This window comes from Solanum verrucosum, unplaced genomic scaffold (genome assembly GCF_900185275.1).
Source record: "Solanum verrucosum unplaced genomic scaffold, falcon-dt-bn FXZP01000064.1, whole genome shotgun sequence".
NCBI lineage: Eukaryota > Viridiplantae > Streptophyta > Magnoliopsida > Solanales > Solanaceae > Solanum > Solanum verrucosum.
Genome location: NW_026020144.1, coordinates 1,823,514 through 1,843,925, shown reverse-complemented (window position 1 = coordinate 1,843,925; position 20,412 = coordinate 1,823,514). Strand labels below are relative to the sequence as shown.

The window sequence follows — 20,412 nt, the reverse complement described above, 5'->3', positions numbered from 1 at the left end:
GAGAAGAGACAATAAACTTAAAATGATATTTATGAAACTTATTTTTGCTATGTGCATTAAAAAAGTTACTTTCCTCATCTTAAAGAAATTTTCGAGAAAATATTTTGACCTAACAAACATCCTCATTCTTGATTATAAGGATGAAGCACTACTTCATTGCTAAGGATTTTTAGGGTAGGAAATACTAGTGACTACTGATTTTTAATAAGAGTTGGATGCATAGTTTAAATTCATTTGTAATATATCTAATTATGTAGTTGTTCTCTCGTGAAACATATATTAGTACTAGTTATGTGAAGAATTGCATTATCTAAAACGATAGAACATAGAATGGTATAAGCTAATTTGGAACATAAATCTTAAAGCTTAAACATAGTTTTGTTCTTATACTGAATATAAATAATCTACCAAATTTGGAGTTTTAAGCTTTTGGCTCAACACCTAAAGGCAACAACAACAAACCTAAGTGTAGTCCCATAAGCGGGTTCTAGGGAGGGACCTTACACCACTACCTACATATGTTTTTACCGAAAGACACTAAAAGTTTTTGGTTCAACACCAGGCAATGATTATAAAGTGTTGCAGTTACGTTCAGAAAATGACCACAAAGGTTGTAAGCTTAGCAAAGCTTGTATTTCATATGCAGAGAATCAAGCACTGGAAAGTCATATACACTTTCATAGTAGAACTTTTAACTCCCAACTTTTAATCAAGCAAAGCAAAGTTAGATACATAGGTACATCGCACGCTAAGGTGGACGACAAAGGGCTGGGTTTTAAGGCCACAGCTATTATAGCATAAAACACAATTTTCCAACCTATGCTTCTGTATCACATTCAACCAGAAGCACTAACACTGCTATACAAGTAAAGGCTGCTTAATAGCAGCTATAAAATTTTGCTCAGCATAGAATGCAAACTGGCAAATTCAGAATGTCGGTTGTTCTTCTATTACTATTTGTTTTATAAACCAAATTCTCTTTGCTTTTTGGGAGGGAAAAGAGAACTTTTCAGTTGGTATGGGAGTTGGAGTCACTACTGTTGCAATCATGTGTAGCTAATGTTACTACACTTTATCGTCATGGAACCACCATCTCGTCTCCTTGGGAGACCTGCCGTTTTTGCAGTTCTTCACATAGCGATCGTTGTCCGCAGGACGTTGCTGTTAAAACCCCAAAACAGGCAAGATAAATATGAGGTCTTGATCTCAAAAGGTTAAAAGTCCATGACAAATGTAAAATTCAATTGAAATGCACTGCTAACGAACCTTCACAGTTGAGCTAGACAACATTGAGAGAATGCTGATGCAGATGGAACTTACAGTCATGGCAGGGGACCATGAATCATACAGGATATCTGCAATCAACCAGCACCAACACAACAGTCAATACTGAATCATACATATTATTACATATTTTTTTAGTTGGGATGTTGGCATATTATGACAACTCTATAACCAAAATCCTGTGCAGCACATAAATAGACATCATACAGAGTAACATTCAACCATATAATACATAAGTCTGTTAGTTGGAGAAGCGGGTGGCGTGCTACAGAAATAAGTCATACTCCTCTTAAGTAGAATTGACAGATATAGATCAGTTTAAGATCATAACATGCTCATGTTTCTGTTCAGCGCAGTAAGTCTGTGTTATCTGAAAGTATCAGGTCTAGCTTGTGGGTTGTGGCTCCAAAACCAAAGAGCTAGACATTCCAGAGGGGCCAATGTATAAGCTGATGACTAAAGAGTCTATTCCCCACCAACATGTTAGCTCTGCTCGTACGCACTACATCAGCCTGGTCTTTGCAAAATCAGTATTCTACAGCACCACCTGACACCTCTTCCAACAAAGCATGTTACAGAGGTGTCTACCTAAATAACATGGCAGTATCAGCAATAAAGGTTAACTAGCCATACTAGTGACTACTAGCTAGAAAAATTAAGGCCCCCAATGACCACCAACCACAACCCACACTCTTCTCACAATAAAAGATAAATAAGAACAAAGTGGATAAAGACAAAGTATAACAAATGCGAAGAGAACAAGAGGATGATGCCAAGTACACAACATAATAGTTTATAACCTTGAGCTAAATGATGCCAACATGTAGAAGGATGAGCTAGTCATGGAATCGGGAATACAAGAATCCATCAACTCCTAAACATGCTAAAATAGGAGAGTTATTGCTGCAATTCATGAACCCCAGGATTACCTTTTTTTTTATAGCCGAGAAACCCCAAGGGCCAAGTAGTGCACGATTCGAAACTCAGTAGATAATGGACCTGGGTTTTTCTACCCATCTCCACTTACCCGGGATTACTTTATAAACTTGTGAAGAGAATTTAACAAATGATTATGATACATAGTTCAAGAGGAATTTTCCACGGTACAAGAATATTACCCGGAAACAAGAAAACTAGTCGTAGAATAATTATAGAATCGGCACTATAATATACTACTTCCTCCGTTTCATTTTATGTATCTTAGATTGACTGACCACAAAGTTGAAGGTGTGTATAACATACCAAAAGTACCTTATGAATCTTGCGGTCTTAAAATGGTATGCCGTTCTTATAAAGGAGTGTCATTATGTGTAAAATAGGAATCAAAGATTTGACCAAGCGGGTCAAATTTAAGCTTCAAAATATCCAGGAGATGTTAAACGCTAATTTATTTTCATATTCATTTCCACAAACATGAGTTCAACACACACATACACAAACGAAAGAATGCACCACAAGTCCACAGAGCCAAATCAAAATAACCATATATAGGCAAGATTTCATCTTTACTCAACTTGCTTGTTGAGAAGCAACATACTAGTACATGAAACAAAATAAAAACAGAGAACCATAATCAAGGAAACAACAGGGGCAACAGCATGACACTTAGCACAATTGCAATCAAATAATCGTACTAATTCAAGATACCGTTGTGAAACAGCCATGCTGAGGAAATAGGGGGAAAATGCTTCTCAGTTCTTACTCATCTCAGGTTGTACAGTTATAAGATATATGCAGTTTCTGTTCCTTACATATTCAAGTGCCACATAGATTACTTTACGCTATTGCATCATAGTAAGCAATTAAGACCAAATGAGCAAACAAATGTTTTGCATAGGATGGGAAAACAAACCTAAACAGATATGTCCATTGCTATAAATGTGAGGATGCGATGGAGCTGGATGGATAAAAACAACCTGTCAAGTCAAGAGATAAAATAACTTTTAAAGAAGAAAATTACTATATCAAACAAGCAAACTAATATTTTGCATTCCAAACATACGACAACAGGAATCAGACTCCCCATTGAAGTATTTAAAGCTGTTAAACCAACACAAAAACACAAATATATATTAAAGTATTTCTATTAGTTTATTATAGCAATAAAGAAATATCTCAAGTATTCCCCTTTAAATCAATGTTGCACTTCACCATACTGAAAAAATCTAGAAATTCCTTCATATAGCAACTGATAATATCTACTGCTTATATCTTCAACCAAACAAAATTTTGATCCTAAAATTAAGCTACAAAAACAGCAAGACAAAATTTTCGTCATAAATTATACTAAATAAAAAAGAGGAAAACTCACTTGAGGGGCTTCCATAGGGTAATGCTCAGGAAAATCAACCTGAAGCTGATACATCTCATTAGCATACAAAGTTCCTGGTGCCCCATTCACTTCAATGATCCATCTACCACACAAAAACACAAGAAATCCAAACAATTCATGAAAAAAATCAATAAAGCTGAAATCTTTTTCCTTTTTCCAATCTACCCTTTTCTTGAAATTCAACACAAAAATCAATTTCAGAAAAAAAAAAAAAAAAAAAGAGCAAATAATACCTTTGAAGATTATCAGTAACTTTGTGTTTAAATCCAGCAGGAGGATTAACCTGCCATTCCATTAGCTCTTTTTGCAACCGATTACAAGCGATCTTGCTCAAAACCTACAACATTTCAACTCAATCAACAACCCCATTTTACCAAAAACAAAAAAAAAGTTCATATAATTCATAAAAGATTCAATTTTTTTTAACAAATAGACATAAAAACAAACCTTGCGAGATGAAGCAGAAGGACTAGTCATGGCGTCGATGGGGTGTGAGTTCTTACAGGAAGAGAAAAAGATGAAAAAAGGAACTGGTCTGCGTAGAGTTAACGTCGAGTGGATTAATTTAAGTAAAAATTTATTGGGGTATAAAATGTAAGTGATGAGAAATTTTAGGGGCTTGTTTTGTAATTATGAAAAGTAATTGGGTGATTTTGTAAATTAAAAAAGAAGGAGATTTTGTTACAGAAAGTGATCAAATCGGGTCAATGGGGTTTTTTCTGGTGAGATGGATAGTCACGTGAGTTTCACCGTTAGATTTGGACACGTGGAGAATGTTGTAGGAGGAGTCACGTGACAAAAGGTCCACGTGGGATTTTGGAAAAAGTTTATTCGTTTATTGGATGTTAAAAAGTTTTACATATCTTTTATTTTTTGATGCATTAGATTTGGAATAAAGAAAAAAAGATTTGGTCTAGATTTGACATTTTTGTTTGATTCCATATATTTCACATTTTAATTTACATTTTATCTTTTTATGTCATACAAAAAGTAATTACGAACTCAAATTACATGTTAATTTAGTTGGTTGGTTAATTAAATTTGATCTTATTCGTGATGAGGTTCTTATTTTATAAAATCACTACGAGTTATTGTTTTACGATGTTGCTCGACCTAGTTTAATATCAATTATTATATATTTAATCAGAAAAGCTTAGTCCAAATCACCAATCCATGAAATGGAGAGCTCACTCAAATCTATAAACTCATTAGTATTTATCTTTTTTAAATCAATAAGTGACAATTAGGACACAACATCGATTGATTTCATCCCAGAGTATGAAACGCGTTCTTTCAAAAGACTTAAAACAGCATATGCCAACATATCTTTATATCGTATGAAATTTATTGATTTGGGCTTAAATTTTTGAAAACTAATTATGTATGAACTATTTTATTAGGATTTTGTATTTTAAGGAGTTATCGAAAAAAAAATATATATATTTTCAACTATTAAACGGAATAAAAGGGAAATAGACCGGCTTGTCAAAGTCATAAGGTCTCAGACCAAAAGAAAAAAAGTCATAAGGTCTTATAAACAAATAATAAACAAAAAGAAATTCGACCTAAAATATGAAGAAGAAAAAAGAGGTCAGATTTCATAAAAGGGAAAATTTCATTTATAGCAAACAGATTTTTCAAAATATCACTCTATGGGTATAATTTATATAATTACTTTTCATGGATATAGTTTAGTTTGCTATTAAGCATTTATTTTGTATATAACGCTTTTTTTTTTGGGAAATTGTATATAATAGCAAATTACTAATTCAAATTAAATGCTATAAATATAGTTTGATTTAATTGTACATCATAGCAAACTGTTGTTATTTCACCTCTCTCCTGGTGAATCTCGCTCGCCACTCTCGTTCTCTACCTCGCCTCTCTCATTTTTTATACAAACGCAAGTGTATAAAGTGCGTTTGTGTTTGTATAAAGTGAGAGAAAATTGTATATATACATATATTTTCGTTCCCCTCTCCCAAATCTCGCTCTCTCACTCGCCTCTCTCACTTTATACAAAAAACGCAAATTGTATAAAATGCGTTTGTGTTTGTATAAAGCGAGAGAAAATTGTATATATACATATATTTTCGTTCCCCTCTCCCAGATCTCGCTCACCACTCTCCCAGATCTTGCTCGCCACTCTCCCAGATCTCGCTCTCTCACTCGCCTCTCTCACTTTATACAAAAACACAAATGTATAAAATGCGTGAAAATTGTATATATACATATATTTTTGTTCCCCTCTCTCCCCCTCTCCCAGATCTAGCTCGCCACTCTCCCATATCTTGCCCGCTCACTCGCCTCTCTCACTTTATACAATTGATCTTTTTGTATATGTACACCAAAGCAGATTATACAACTGCTTTCTTTTGTATATGTATAGCGAAATATACATATTTATGTTTGTTATGTAGCGCAATTATGCAAACTTTGCTATAACATACAAATATGAATTTTGTGTTTGTTATATGTGAAAGTTGTTCTTTTTTTTGTTAAAAATTTATACAATATTTATTTTTTAAATAAATTGAATCATAAGCGCTAAAAACGGCAACAGAAAATTTACATAATCCCATGATTTAAGCTAAACATCCAAAATCAAATATTTTTTCCAAAAAAGAGTTCTACAACGATAGAAAGTCCATAACATATTGTCTCCTCAAACGACTGAAGCATCCCCTTAATCAATAATTTTGTATATTCAACTCCAGGTAATCGTTTCTTTCAAGGAAACTTCATGTTTTGAAGCGGCAAGAAAGTATACAATTAATTTGTATAGTATATAATTAAAAATTTGAATAACGAATAATTTTTGTTTTATTGATTCTAATGTTTCGCAAAAATTTGTATTCGTTTATACAAGATTAGGGAAATCGTATATTAACAATTCTATTCTAATTTTTTTGTTCCAAAAAAAGTTGAATGATACGATTTGTATATATGTATTGTATATGATTCGAATACAATTGTGTTCTTTAATGCGAGTAGTTTTTTATATTTTATACGATTACTTATGTGTATATATATATATATATATATATATACATCAAGCAATTTGTATAAATACATATCAATATACAAGTGTGATTTAGGCAGAACCTATACATAGACTTCAAAATAAAAATTGTATATAACTAACAAAATATACAAATATCAATATACAAAATTGGATGTTTGCGCATGAATCTAATTCCCTGTAAAAAAAATTAAAGATACAAAATGTTTCAGTTAAGTGTTGCATATTATTATATGTTTTTATACGAAACTAAAACATTTGTATATATAAGCTATATTTGTATTTGCATTTTCTTTGTATATAACTATAAATTTACATGTATATGAGTATGCGTATATGAGTATGCGTATATGAATATAGTACTTAAATATACAAAATATACAAATACCTCAAGCAATATTTGTATATATTAACTCATATACAAATCTATATACATATACTTCAAGCAATTTGTATAAACACAAATCAATATATACAAATGTGATTTAGGCAGAAACTGTACATAAACTTCAAATCAAAAATTGTTTATAACTAACAAAATATATAAATATCAATATACGAATGTGATTTAAGCAGAAAATATACCTAAATACTTCAAGCAATTTGTATAAATACATATCAACATACAAGTGTGATTTAGGCAGAAATTATACATAGACTTTAAAATAAAAATTGTATATAACTTAAAAAATATACAAATATTAACATACAAAATGTGATTTAAGCAGAAAATAAACATACACTTCATGCAAATCATGTTCCTAATGTTCTTCAGATTTGTCAATTTCTGATGAAGTAGATCCACTCTTCTCTGAATCACTGTTTATGACTTTTTTCTTACTTCCTCCTTCAACAATTTTAATGCCACTAACCTTCGCGTTGTTGATGACTTTCTGAATTGTCATTGGGTCATTTTTTTTTCTTGGATCTCAATTCTTCAATAGATTGTTCATCTTAAACTTTTTTAGATTTTGCCATAGAGCCTACATTGACCTCAAAATTCTGAGTTAAACCCATTGAAAACGAAGGTGGATTGTCAACAACATTGACATGCAATGACATACCATACCTCTCGTATGGAGATGAATCATCCATTTTGATTTTCAAAAACTTATAATTTGATAAGAAAGAAAGTTTTTTTTTTAAAAAAAAAACATGAAAAAACTAGCAAGCATAATACATATACAATTGTTGAAAAAGGAAAAAAGAAAAAAAATGGATTCACCCATGATTTTGACGGTTACCTACGAAAATTGAAAGCACGACTGGAGGGAGAAGGTGAAATTTACTCAATTCGAAATTCAAATTAGAAGTGGAAGAGTGATTTTAAGAGAAAGATATAGAATGTGGATACAAGAGATAAAATTGATTATGTATAAAATTATATACAAAAGCGTAAGAAGGTCTTTGTTGATTCAGTATACAAAGAGGTGGTGGGTTCCATTAATTATGACAAAAAAAACTGAAACTATATTTACTGACAGTAAATAAATTAAACTATACCCTTATTAACTAATTACTTAGGGATGTTTGCCAACTCACGTAATTTTCCCTTCATAAAATTAGATAGCAAACCCGTTAATATGGGCTCATCCACAAAGCATATCGAGAAAATGAGCCCATTTATAAAGGAAGCCCAATACGTATTGGGCCAACCGCAGCGATTAACAGAAAATTGGGTCCAGCCCAAGAAGCAAAATACGCACTGATCTACTGCAGAAATGGTGATTGATATACACAAATCTGTGACGCTATCTAAAAGTTCTATAATTCTTTTTTTTTAAAAAACAAAGAATCATTTACTAAACAATTATCTCGGAAAAGGGATAACCCGAGAGAGTTTTTCAAAAGTGTTCCCAATCTCGCTTTAATAGTATTCTCTTAACACTAATTTTTTTAAAAATAGTATTCTCTTAACAATAATTCTAATTTGCAAATGCAAAGCTTCTCTAATTATTATTTTTTGTGAGAACACAAGTCTTTTTCTTCTTTTATTATAATTTTTTGTGAAATATTCTTGAAGATGACCTCTTAATTGATACGTCATATTCATGAAGAAAATATGATGCCCTGCCAAATAATGCAAACTTTTTGTGTGCAAAATGACAAAATTTTGGTACCAACCACTCCTCAACCGTACTACACTTTTACAAAGAGAAAAAAAAAACGAAGAAATTACGAATTCCTAATATAAGTAAATATATTTACGCACGCGATATTTATATAAATTTATTATAGAAAACGTATTACCTTTGAAAGTGGAATCTATTATACAAATTAAAATTAGTCGTCAAACCACAAAGCAAATATCAAACATCTTTGCGTAGAAAAAAAAGAAAGAAAGAACATAGATTAAACTCGAAACCCAATCATTGGGACGAAGATTTCTTCTTTACTAAATAATTAAGTGAATTAATAATTTTTGCTCTTTTTTCCAACTTGATATGTACATAAAATACACTAAACATGATCCTATCAAATCTACTGCTAACTAATTCTGATCTCAACTAATCCTAAATCCTAATTAATAACTATACCAATTAATTAATTAATACATAATCAAACGTCACCAAGTAGCAGTATTAGGATTAAAAGAAGGCATAAAAATCTTTTGGCCGGTTGCTAATATATGCCTTGGATCAAACTCTAATTTTCTTTGTTGAAATCTTGTCCAATATTTTTCTCCAAAATGGTCCCTCCATTCTCTTTGATTGTCATAATGAGGCAAATATTGTTTCACATTGATCTTTTCATCTTCACAAAACTTCAATATTTCATAATTTTGATTACTTAGGTAATCCAATGTTTGTGTCTCATCACCATTCTCCAATGCAGACCTCAAAAACGCGACCAAGTAAAACACATCTTCTTCTGGTGTAACTACCGAACTCCTATCGTCCCATCTGAAATACACATGATTTTTCGTAAGCGATAATTCTTTTTTAAAAATGAATAACTTTGTCGTATTAATTGGACTATATGGTACTAGAAGATGATTTTCGAATATTCGTGAATTGTTTTTTAATGAGGTTAGGAAGTAGTAACTGTTACATAAACCAAATAAAATTGGTCCCCTTAAGGAAGATTTTCCTGACAAGATCTTGAATGTTTAATTTGGACCATTTCTAATTATTATTGGATTTATTTGAAAATTAAAAAAAAGTTCTAATTATCCTAGCTGGAAAATCATGCATGTGTGCCACGTGTTTAGGTGGACATGCCACTTATCATACGACAACAGAAATAAACCACTGACCACAAAGCATTGGAGTAGGATCCGTAGACAGTCGTGGAGTCAAAATTTTTCTTTAAAAGATTATAAATATAAAAAGTAAATATACGAATAAACGAAGGAGTTTAACACCTATTATGTATACATAAATTAGTGATATATGTTCTATCAAAGAAAACTCGAATGACCCTCTAAACCTAGCTCCACCCCTATATTTAGAGGGTCAAGGTTTTTGGTACATTTTTCTTTGAGAGTAATGTTCAAAGCAGACAATATCATATATTATTAAACGTATTTTTGAACTATTTTAACTTAATAATTCATATATAATATAACTCCAACTCAACACGTCAATTATATTCTCAACTCGATCCCTACTTTATTGACTTTGTCTTTATTCCTATATTGGTTCATTGCTATTTACTAGACAAAAAAAAATTATTTTACTGTTTGTTTGGTAGCTAGGACAAAACAAAATTACAGCAAAAACTCTGCACGAAAAGTAGACACTGAGGGATCACTTTTAAGCTATTTAGAAAGGTAGCTAGGGACCATTATTAACAAATGGACCATATACTATACAAATGTTTGTTGAAAAATTGATTTTTTTACGTATTTCGTAATTTACGATAAAATTGAGAAAATTGGGTGAGATGTCTGATGAACATATAATCCAAATTTGTGAGTAGTATTCCATGACATGACATAGACATATCACTAGTTCTACAAAAGTTTGTGTCATGTATGATGATGAGTAAATTAATGGCACAACAAAGCATATAGTATATTCATATTCAATATACATAAATCATATACATATAGTGTTTTGTTGCATGCATGCAAGGACAATCAACGTAAGAAACAGACAGAGGTAGATGACTGTACAAATATATCATGTCGACATATATATTAGTAAATAATTGAGTGTTTTTTTCCGAACAGATTAAGTTTTTAGATGATATAGTTATACAATTCAATCAGAAGAGAAGAACATACATAATATTATTGGATTTAACTAGTATATTGTGTTTTACTATCATCATATTTTAACATGTTGCAAAAGATTACCTATATGAACGAACAACCACACATGCTTTATACTAGTTACGAATGTGACAGAACTGAGTAGTTTTGGTCAAATTTCATATTTATATATATTAAACATCTACTTAACTCATTCAGAATTCGCTAAATTGTCCTTTTTAATATTCAATACTTATAAATTAAAAATTATGAATCAAAGTCAAGGGTATAAAAGTAAATTTACAAGGGATGAGAACTTACTTGTTTTTGTTCATAGGGTATATGAGTATTGGACCACTAGTTTTGTTTCCCAAAATGCCCTTAAATACTCCTTTATCAAACTCAGCAATTCTTGATTTTGGTACAAATAAGTTTAGCCATGGATGTGGCACTTCCCATAAACCTTTAGACCGGAGTTTTAACTCGGCCTTGTGAACCCGGTCCAAAAAATCCACGTAAGGAAGGTCCGTTGTGAACTCTGAAGCTGGTATATAATTTAATTTTTTCAATAATATTTCAATCTCCTGCATTTTCATTAAAAAAATATAAGATTAAATAATAAAATCAAAGTACAAAAAAACGAACTTTTTATCTTTATTTTAATATAAACTCTAATTAAAAATTCAAAAAATTAACAGAATTATTAGACTTAGGGAATAAATATTGGTGGGTGGTCACTGGATGGCTTAGATATAATTAAATAATCATATATTATAATAAAATATAATAGTAATATTTTTTTAGAAAAATAATTTCTATCTTAGGATCTGATAGATTATGGAAGATCTTCCATGTTTTCTTGTGCATGTTGTGTTCCATCTTTTTACGTAAAATTCTGTCATTAAATAAAATAATTATACTTTAAAAAATATTTTGCTTTAAAAAAATTGTTTTGGATATGTACCAAACAGGAATAACGACAGATAAGCTTGGTAGAATGTTCTTATTTTTCTAATGTCAGAAATTAATTAAATAGCATACCACATTTCTTAGTCTTGCTAATCTAAAATTAGATTAACTAATTAGTCCAAGTCGTTTGGCTATTGACATGGAATATATAATGATATTTCATAAGATTAGTTATCTCCTGCCTATTATTTTAGTATGAAATGATTTTTGGGAATAATGTATATCGATAATCAGACACAAAATAAAGTAATTTTGTATAGGTTATCAATATCTAAGAAGATTGAGTAGGTAAAATAAAAGAAGAAAAATAGGACTCTAAGGCATAGTATCGCCACCTATTAGCAAAAATACTAATTGTATACTTTACAGGCTTTATTCGCACTAAACATGCATTAATCAGAGAGCTAATTAAAGCTAAAGTTTATATAGCATCGATAGATCATCAACTTTATCCATCTTTTAATTTCAAATTAGCAATAGTGTGCATCATGTGTGAAGGAATCAAGAAACTAATTAAACTAAAAAAAAAAGACACTTTTTTTACTTAAGTAATCTATCAAGAAAACATAATAATGATGTAGCAACAATATAATATATTTAACCAAAATATGCATAATATGCATAATATTTTAATCAAGCTTAAGTTATATGAGCATAAAATATTTTAACTATTTGGTCACTTATGTGAAATTTATAATCTTAAAAATAAGACAGATTATATAATCCTAATCTTATACTGTCGGTAGGGATAAGATCTGCTTATGTCTTACCCTCCGTAGATTTCATTTTTTGTGAAATTATACAGAGTATGTTGTCGGTGTTATTATAATTTTCAATAGAATATAGTGGGAACAAACCTGATCAATGGTATCAGCATTTGAAAGGTGATAATTTTTGGTAATTTCCAAGCAATATAAAACACCTCCTTCAGCCTTAAGAGAAGAAACTTTCACAGGGTTACTTGGTGAGAAAAAAGAAGACCTCCAATTATTTATCAAACCTTCATCAACTATAACAAATCCTTCAACATAATCAAATTTTTGTGAAGCTGGTTTTCCATGCAATGATATTAAATATTCTTGGTCTTGTGTAAATGTTGAAAAATTGGAATATAGTACTCGAATCCACCTCACCTGCGTACACATTAAATAAATGAGTTTAGCTTCTACATACTAACAAAAGCAGAGTTGAATAGTAACCTATAAAACTAAAATAGTTTATTTGATACAACAATTTATGAGGATTTGTCATGTATTTGATAAAAAAATTACGTTGACTATAAGCCTATTATAGTCAAGCGTAATTCACTAAATAAAAATTATGACAACATCACTTTGTGAAAATTAAATGTGATGTCAACATTAACAGTGCCTTAAAAACAACGGTTTTTAAAATGAAGTTGGAAAAAGCTACAAACAAAGGACCCATATTTCATTTCTCATATGTCATGAATTATGCCACCTCATTTCGTGTCTTGTCCAAAAACTAATACTAAGAAGAAGAAAATTAAAGCCCCACCATGGAAAGTATAACAATAACAATATATTATTTAGTATAATTTCACAAGTAGCATATTTCGTTCGAAAAGAGTGAGATGTTGTTCGAGGAGCTTTACTTAGTATAACATATTGGTAGAAAAAAATATATGTATATACCCTTTGAGGAGCTTGTTCAAGTGCAATTCTTGCTCTTGTTATGATCCCAAATTGTCCTAATCCACCGAGAACGGCTTGAAACAGCTCAGAATTTTCTTTTTCTGAACATGTCAATAGCTCACCCTTACCTGTTTTCAAACACATGTCACATCAATTATGATAAAATGGTACTAATCATAAACTAATTTGTTTCCAATTTTATCCCAATAATTATGACAATGATTTTAACATAATTATTGGTACTTGCTAATTACAATGATTATACCCTATAAGTAGTTAAGCTTAAAAACAAAACACACCATGTGGTAGTACATCCACAATTTCATGAAGTACATATATCTAAAGTCTAAACTAAACATATTCTGAAAAAATATAGTATTAAAAAGGGTTCAAAATTAACACAAAAGGTATTGTTGGGAAAAAAAAAAACCCATCTATCCTAACATCCCATGTTATTGTTCTAAAGTTACATATCTGGCAAACCACTTTATTTCATAACAAAAGCTATTACGAAAAATGAACTTTTTTTCGTAAGATATATACACTGACAGTATAAAAAAAATTAATCATACCTGTAACAACATCGAGTTCATGGACATTGCTAATTTGAGGGCCATGATTAAAAGCTTGACCACTAATTCCAGCATTAGAGAGTGTACCACCCACAGTTAAGTACAAATAATCAGTCCATGATTTTGGTGCGAGACCGTATTCTAATGTGGACGTCAACACATCAATCCATAACTCTCCACCCCAAACGTCAGCGTACATGAATTTCTCCGAAATAGTTAACATCTTATTTTTCGAGCCGCCACCGCCGCTCATTTGAACCACAACGCCATTTGTCGTCATGGCTTGACCATTTATAGAATGTCCATGACCTCTAGCCGACACGGTGAACCCACGAGCCGAGTCGTACGCGGCCTTCACTAACCGCGCTACATCCTCGGATGTAGCCGGGTGAAGAACCGCCATCGGCTCGGCTCTATACACTCCGCCGAAATCCACCGAAGCGGATTGTAAATCGGCTGGAGCCACGCTGAGTTTCCCATTGAGCCCGAGCAGTAAAAGGTCATTCGGGTTAAAAGTAAATCCCACGATAACAATTAAGCGACATATCGCTAACGTTAACAATAATTTCGTAGCCATAGTGAAACTAAAAATTGTAAAGAGGAAGGAGGAACTTGTTCGTATATAAAGGCGGATTCAAAATTTAAAATACCACGACTTTGGAAAAAAGGAACAAAATCTTGTGGCAGGAAGAGAAGTACCAGGATCGTCAGCAGAAGCGTGGGACTAACGTAAGACAGACTACACTTTAAAGATTTACCAAAATCAAAAACATGCAAAAGATTCTCAAAAATCCTTTTTTTTTTTCTTAAGAGCAAATCATTAATAACGTCAAAAGATATTTGAAGGTGTAAGAAATGTTCATATTTGCTAAAAAGAAAAAAAAAAGTTTATAGTAAAGTTTATGAGTTAATTTGAGATATTGTCTAAGATGTGAGATACAAGATGGGTATTTATAGGACAAAAAAATAGAGAAGAGAGGAAAGTGAAGATGGGAAGAGAATAGTCACGTGCGAGGATGATGCCTGACACGAGTGAACTTTGATGGGCCCGGGTTTTAATGGGGCCCATTAAGGATACGGAGGATCTTTGCGTGGGACATATACAAGGAAACCTTCACGTGGGCGGAAGGACTGGTCGACGGGTCCGTTCGTTTGTTTTTTCGGTGAATCAAATCCGTATCAATAAGGTGAAAATTTAAATAGTCTATCAATTAAATTATTAAAATTTGTTGATAAAGATGACTTTGTATCTACACGCTAGCTTGAACTCGAGACTATTTCTATAATACAGTTAGATTTCTCTGTAGTAGTTGTTTTTTGTAAAAATAATAATAAGTAATTTGGTGCTGATTTACAAGTTATTCTTCTTATTATATATAATTGAAAGATGAACAAAAACTAAAAAGGTTATCTAATTTGATTGGAACTCATAGTTTGTATTTTAACCTATTAGTTGTTGAATCGTTCTCTGCAATAACATTTTTTATATTATGTAGATGACTTAATAAAAGTTTAGGAAGTCTCCATTTATTATGAACAATGGGAAATATTAAAAACGATTGGAGTAATATATAACTATACCATCACAACAATATGTAAATTAATTACCAAAAATTCAACTTGTCTAAAATCTAAATGATGCATTCGCAAGGATAGCTAAAATAGTTGAGCAAGGAATCTTTCAAATGAGGGGTGTCAACTCTCAAGTTCAAAATAATATACATGTTCTTTTATTGAGCTTGTTGTATAACGGTATAAGCCTTATCCAATATTATTTACCTCTTCTATATATACGCGCAAAGGCTAACGACCATGGTTTCCTTATCATAATTTTTTTGTCTAAATGATGTTCATAAGGTAGTATATTAATAAAATATTGAGGACCTTGGTGCTAGGCAATAATAATATAGCCTAGAGTTGCATTATAGTATTTGCACTGCAGTTTGCAACTAATTAATAGTAAGAAATTAGACCTCCATTTAATAAATTAATTAATACTAATTGATTAGTGTCTATCTTCCCTGAACTGAAGGAAGTAATATTAAGTTAATGATGATTGATCAACATATGGATTGAATTAATAAAGCTATAAAACACACGAAGGAAATCTAAGCATTGATTATGGATCTGTCTTACTAATTTAATTGCTTAATCAGGTTAAAAATTAGAAGCTAGTGGTACCTAATTATTGCTTTAAATATTGCAACTAATTAAGTTAAAAAATAATTACGAAAAGACTCAATTAAACAGAATTGTTTAGCTTTGTTGCATTCCTATTGGTGGATGGATGGCTACCATGTTCATATGATGAAAAGATCAAATTTTACAAATTTAATATATTGTTATGCAATATTACTTGCACCTATGCATCAGTACTGAAGTTTATATACTATTATTATTTCTCACCTGATATACGTTATTTACGTTGTAATTCGATTAAATTTAAATTTATGTCGAAAAGTTTTTAGGGCTAAATGGCTCTTTTAAGTACAAATACAATATCATACTTAAGGTTCTAATCCAAAATTTCTAATTAAAGATGAATAAATATTTACCACTATACCTCAATTATGATTGCATGTTGGTATATCCTATATATAAATACTTCAAAATATCCATTTTACTAAATATTGTCCGAAAATAATGAAGTGGGAGAAGAACGATTAATAGTGTTAGGTTCAAATTTTGGCGATAAAAAATACTATACGATTTCCTCTCGTAACACCATAATTATCAACAACCAAAAAAAAAAGAAGTAGTTATGTATGAACAGTAGAGGAAGAACTTGTTGAGTACGTCTTAGATTGAGTCTACGTCTTCAATAGTTGCTATGGTTAAATTTCAAATAATTGACCAACTGCAATATTTGTGACAATAATTAGGTCCACTTGTTGAGATATATAGTATATGTATAATAATTAATGTATACATACTTTGACTACTTAATTATTAACGTGTCCTACCTTCTAAGCCGTACTTTTGTTATAATAAAGCTCGTATACTATCCATTCAAAAGTTTAACTTATATATAATATATAATGATATAATAAATAATTTTTACACTATGAAATTAATTTCACTCGATGTAGGCAATTTATCAGTAATAACGTATTTCTTTTTTATAATATTATGAAAGTAATAACGTAATTTCAAGATTACAAAATTTACTTTTTATATAAAGACATGATTATAATTTATATAAAATATTTACAGTATCAATATATATATATATATATATATATATATATATATATATATATAGTTAATTAACCCCTCCCCCCACCCACCCCAAACCAAACTAAAAACAAACAAGAGACCTAAAAAAAATTCACTAAAAGATTTTCCAAATTTCATGAGTTGCCTAAAGTATATTGACCAAAACCTAAGAGCACTTTGAGTTTTCTTCTCTCTCTCTCTCTCTCTATATATATATATAATATTTATAAAAATAAAAAAAGAACTTGTTATAGGCGTAAGTGGATACAATTAGATATGGCTCTTTCCAAAATACCAACTAAGTTAGGTTTTGTGGACTTCAACATAAATGTGCTATAATCACTATCTATGAGTCTCTTTCTTTCTCTTTTATTTTGTTTTGCATTTGGTATCGATATTAATATTGGTGTCTCTGACTTATAAATTCAAATTCACGCCTTATAAGATTTATTTTTAGGAATGATGCTCTTAACTAACACCCACCCAACCCACCAACGTATGTTAGTAATTATAAATAAATGTATTACGTATTTATCGTTTTGAATAATCTCTTGACCTACTTTTTATTTATCAGTATCTGACAATCACGTGCGTTGCAGGTGTGTATCATGTGTGAATCAAGACCAAATTCTAAGAATAGCATGTAGAATTATTAATGTGAATCCCTTGGCCCATCTTGAATTTATTATTTTCAACTACTTGTTTCTGTTTGTTAGTGATGAAAATGATGTAACTTCATTGTTGCTTTTAGTTCCTCCATAACCACCACAAATTTATTTCTTAATTAGTCTCTGTCAATAGAAGAATTTGATAAACATTTATAGGTCCTAATATTCAGATGGTTAATCAAGTCTGATTAGAACATAATTAATATTCAGATGGTTAATCAAGTCTGATTAGAACATAATTAACGACAACACATAGTGGCTAATTAATTTGATGTAAGTACATTGAACATATGTAATGTTTCATGTTCTGGAGTAACAAACATAAAGGACATAACAAAACATTAGTCTTAGTCCAAATTATACGTCTTGATTTGATCCACGATTAAAATTAATTAATTTGACTCAATTAAATGGTAAATGACCAAGACAAATATAATATCTAAGCAAAAGTTACTGAATTCGTATCTAATATAAGACCAACATGTTCTTTTTTTGTTTTTTAAAAATATTTTTTATTTAATAATGTTAAAGGGAAGTGGGAAGTGATTAGTTATTGAATATTCTTGTTTATAAATACGTCTATACTCATTTACTAGTCCTGACGTACATTCCAGGTATGATTTTAGTGAATTATTCTTGGTTAATTATTATTTAAATAATTAAATCAATGTCACATACAAAATTAGGAAATTTTTAATTTCATTCTTACATAGGCATCTTGCTATTTGCTAATATCCAATTAATGTCTATGTCATCATATAAATGATTCGTTACAAAGATTATGCCCTGAAATTAAAAAAAGATAACCAAAATAAAATCTGATTAAAGATAGAAGAAAATCTAAGGATTTTGACCCCTTTGATGGATAATTCAAGTTGAAGATTATGACAGTTAGTGTGTATTTTAGCATAATTATTTATCATCATTTGTATTTTAACTATAAATTATACATCTAGCTAGTCATATAGGTGAAGGTAGTGTGGGAAAAAAAGGGGTCATATAGGTTTTGTCTGTTTTTTCATTTATTGCTCTTAGAATAAAGTTTTTCTTAAGCTTTCATAATCAAATTACACTTTTAATAATCTTATTATCATATCCAACTCAGCATTATATCATTTTCAGCGGAAAACGCACTTAATAAACAAATAAGGAATAAGGCAAGAAATTATTACAAAATTCTAAAAATTATAGGTGGAAAATGATTCATCAGAGTGATAGTGGAATGATTTGTTGATTTGTTCTTTGTAGCATATAGACAAACTTCACATATTTCGCACTTAATGGACAAATAAGGAATAGAGCAAGAATCTATTCTAAAACTCTAAAAATTATACTAATAACAAAAAAATATTCTCCATGAAAGAGGCAACAATAGAAAAAAAAAGATAAAATTATTTGACCATATTTATGATGTTTGCAATATCTTCCAAGTGGACTCATGTTTACGTAATGTTTTTTATTTTATTTTTGACAATATAGTCTAAAATACTGGTGATGGGGTTAATGTTTCGGATAGACATAAAATTCAAATGCAATAATTTAGGAAACAAATCTAAATAGATAATTAGATGATTTACACCCAATTGGAGCATTTTAAAATTGGGGAGGATCAATTCTAGGCCCCAATAATTGATATGAAAGAATAAATTCAATTAAAAAATGAACTTGAATCATCTTTAATTTGTTATTTTATTCAACTCCTGAAATGTTAATATATAGTAATTTATTAAGTTGAGACTTGTCCAATCCTTCACTTTGTAGAGTTATATTTACATATATTAGTTGTTGTAGTAAGATTATTATCATATAGTTATGTGCTCACAAATAACGCTCGATATAATAAAACAATTATATCTCATAGCAATTCAGTACGTATATTTTTAAGGTTTTTATAATTTTGATTCGTATATTCGTAATAATACTATAAACACTTTAGGGTGTTGTGAAGACATATTTTTAAGTAAAGCTATAAAAAAAATTGATCAGTGGATACAAAACACCTATATTTTAGAATCTTGTGTATCGATTAGTATAATATATATATATATATATATATATATATATATATGTTTTCCATGAGAAAAATTGTAATAATAACTTATTCATTTATTAATACAAATTACAATAATGAGTGTGACTCATATTTTATCCTTCAATTCTTGTTTTTCATCTTTGTATTAAAGTAGATCGAGACAAAAATTCTAGAGTTAAGTCTTTTTAACATTGTGGCAGTAGAAAGAAAGAAAAAACCATAAAAATTAACCAAAATCAGAAGCTAAACACTTTTTAGCTCCATTATTCCAAGTTCTAAAAAGTTTTTTTCCATCTATTTCTTTAGTCTTTGTTAATTAATTAATGTACTTGTCTTTAAGTATCCTTTTTTCAAGGGAATGAAAACAACTCATATACTGCTAATGAGTTGGAACTGACCCCAATTGTTTTTATCCATCATTATGTCATTTTTTGTTCTGTTGAGTTACATAAATAATATATAATTAT

At 30.2% G+C, this 20,412-nt stretch overlaps 3 protein-coding genes across 4 annotated transcripts in view; 1 reads left to right on the top strand and 2 right to left on the bottom strand.

Moving 5' to 3' along the window:
• The window catches only part of LOC125827712 (floral homeotic protein PMADS 1), a 305,579-nt gene that overhangs the window by 95,824 nt on the left and 189,343 nt on the right, over positions 1 to 20,412 (top strand). Inside the window, exon 1 of one of the 2 annotated variants that reach the window (XM_049507039.1) lies at positions 3,824 to 3,838. The exons of the other annotated variant lie outside the window; for it this stretch is intronic. The gene's annotated coding sequence lies outside the window, so the exon portion shown is untranslated. Of the gene's footprint in view, positions 1 to 3,823; positions 3,839 to 20,412 lie in introns of those variants that run through there. 2 annotated transcript variants of the gene reach the window in all.
• Positions 699 to 4,171, bottom strand: LOC125827720 (ubiquitin-conjugating enzyme 15). The gene is made up of 6 exons (XM_049507048.1): positions 4,064 to 4,171; positions 3,850 to 3,953; positions 3,596 to 3,698; positions 3,137 to 3,200; positions 1,267 to 1,355; positions 699 to 1,161 (listed from the first exon to the last, which is right to left on the bottom strand). Exons 1-6 carry the CDS (start codon positions 4,091 to 4,093, stop codon positions 1,066 to 1,068), a joined length of 486 nt encoding a protein of 161 aa, XP_049363005.1. The 5' UTR covers positions 4,094 to 4,171; the 3' UTR covers positions 699 to 1,065.
• Positions 9,014 to 14,894, bottom strand: LOC125827668 (cytokinin dehydrogenase 5). The gene is made up of 5 exons (XM_049506985.1): positions 14,030 to 14,894; positions 13,458 to 13,585; positions 12,660 to 12,935; positions 11,155 to 11,417; positions 9,014 to 9,541 (listed from the first exon to the last, which is right to left on the bottom strand). Exons 1-5 carry the CDS (start codon positions 14,604 to 14,606, stop codon positions 9,205 to 9,207), a joined length of 1,581 nt encoding a protein of 526 aa, XP_049362942.1. The 5' UTR covers positions 14,607 to 14,894; the 3' UTR covers positions 9,014 to 9,204.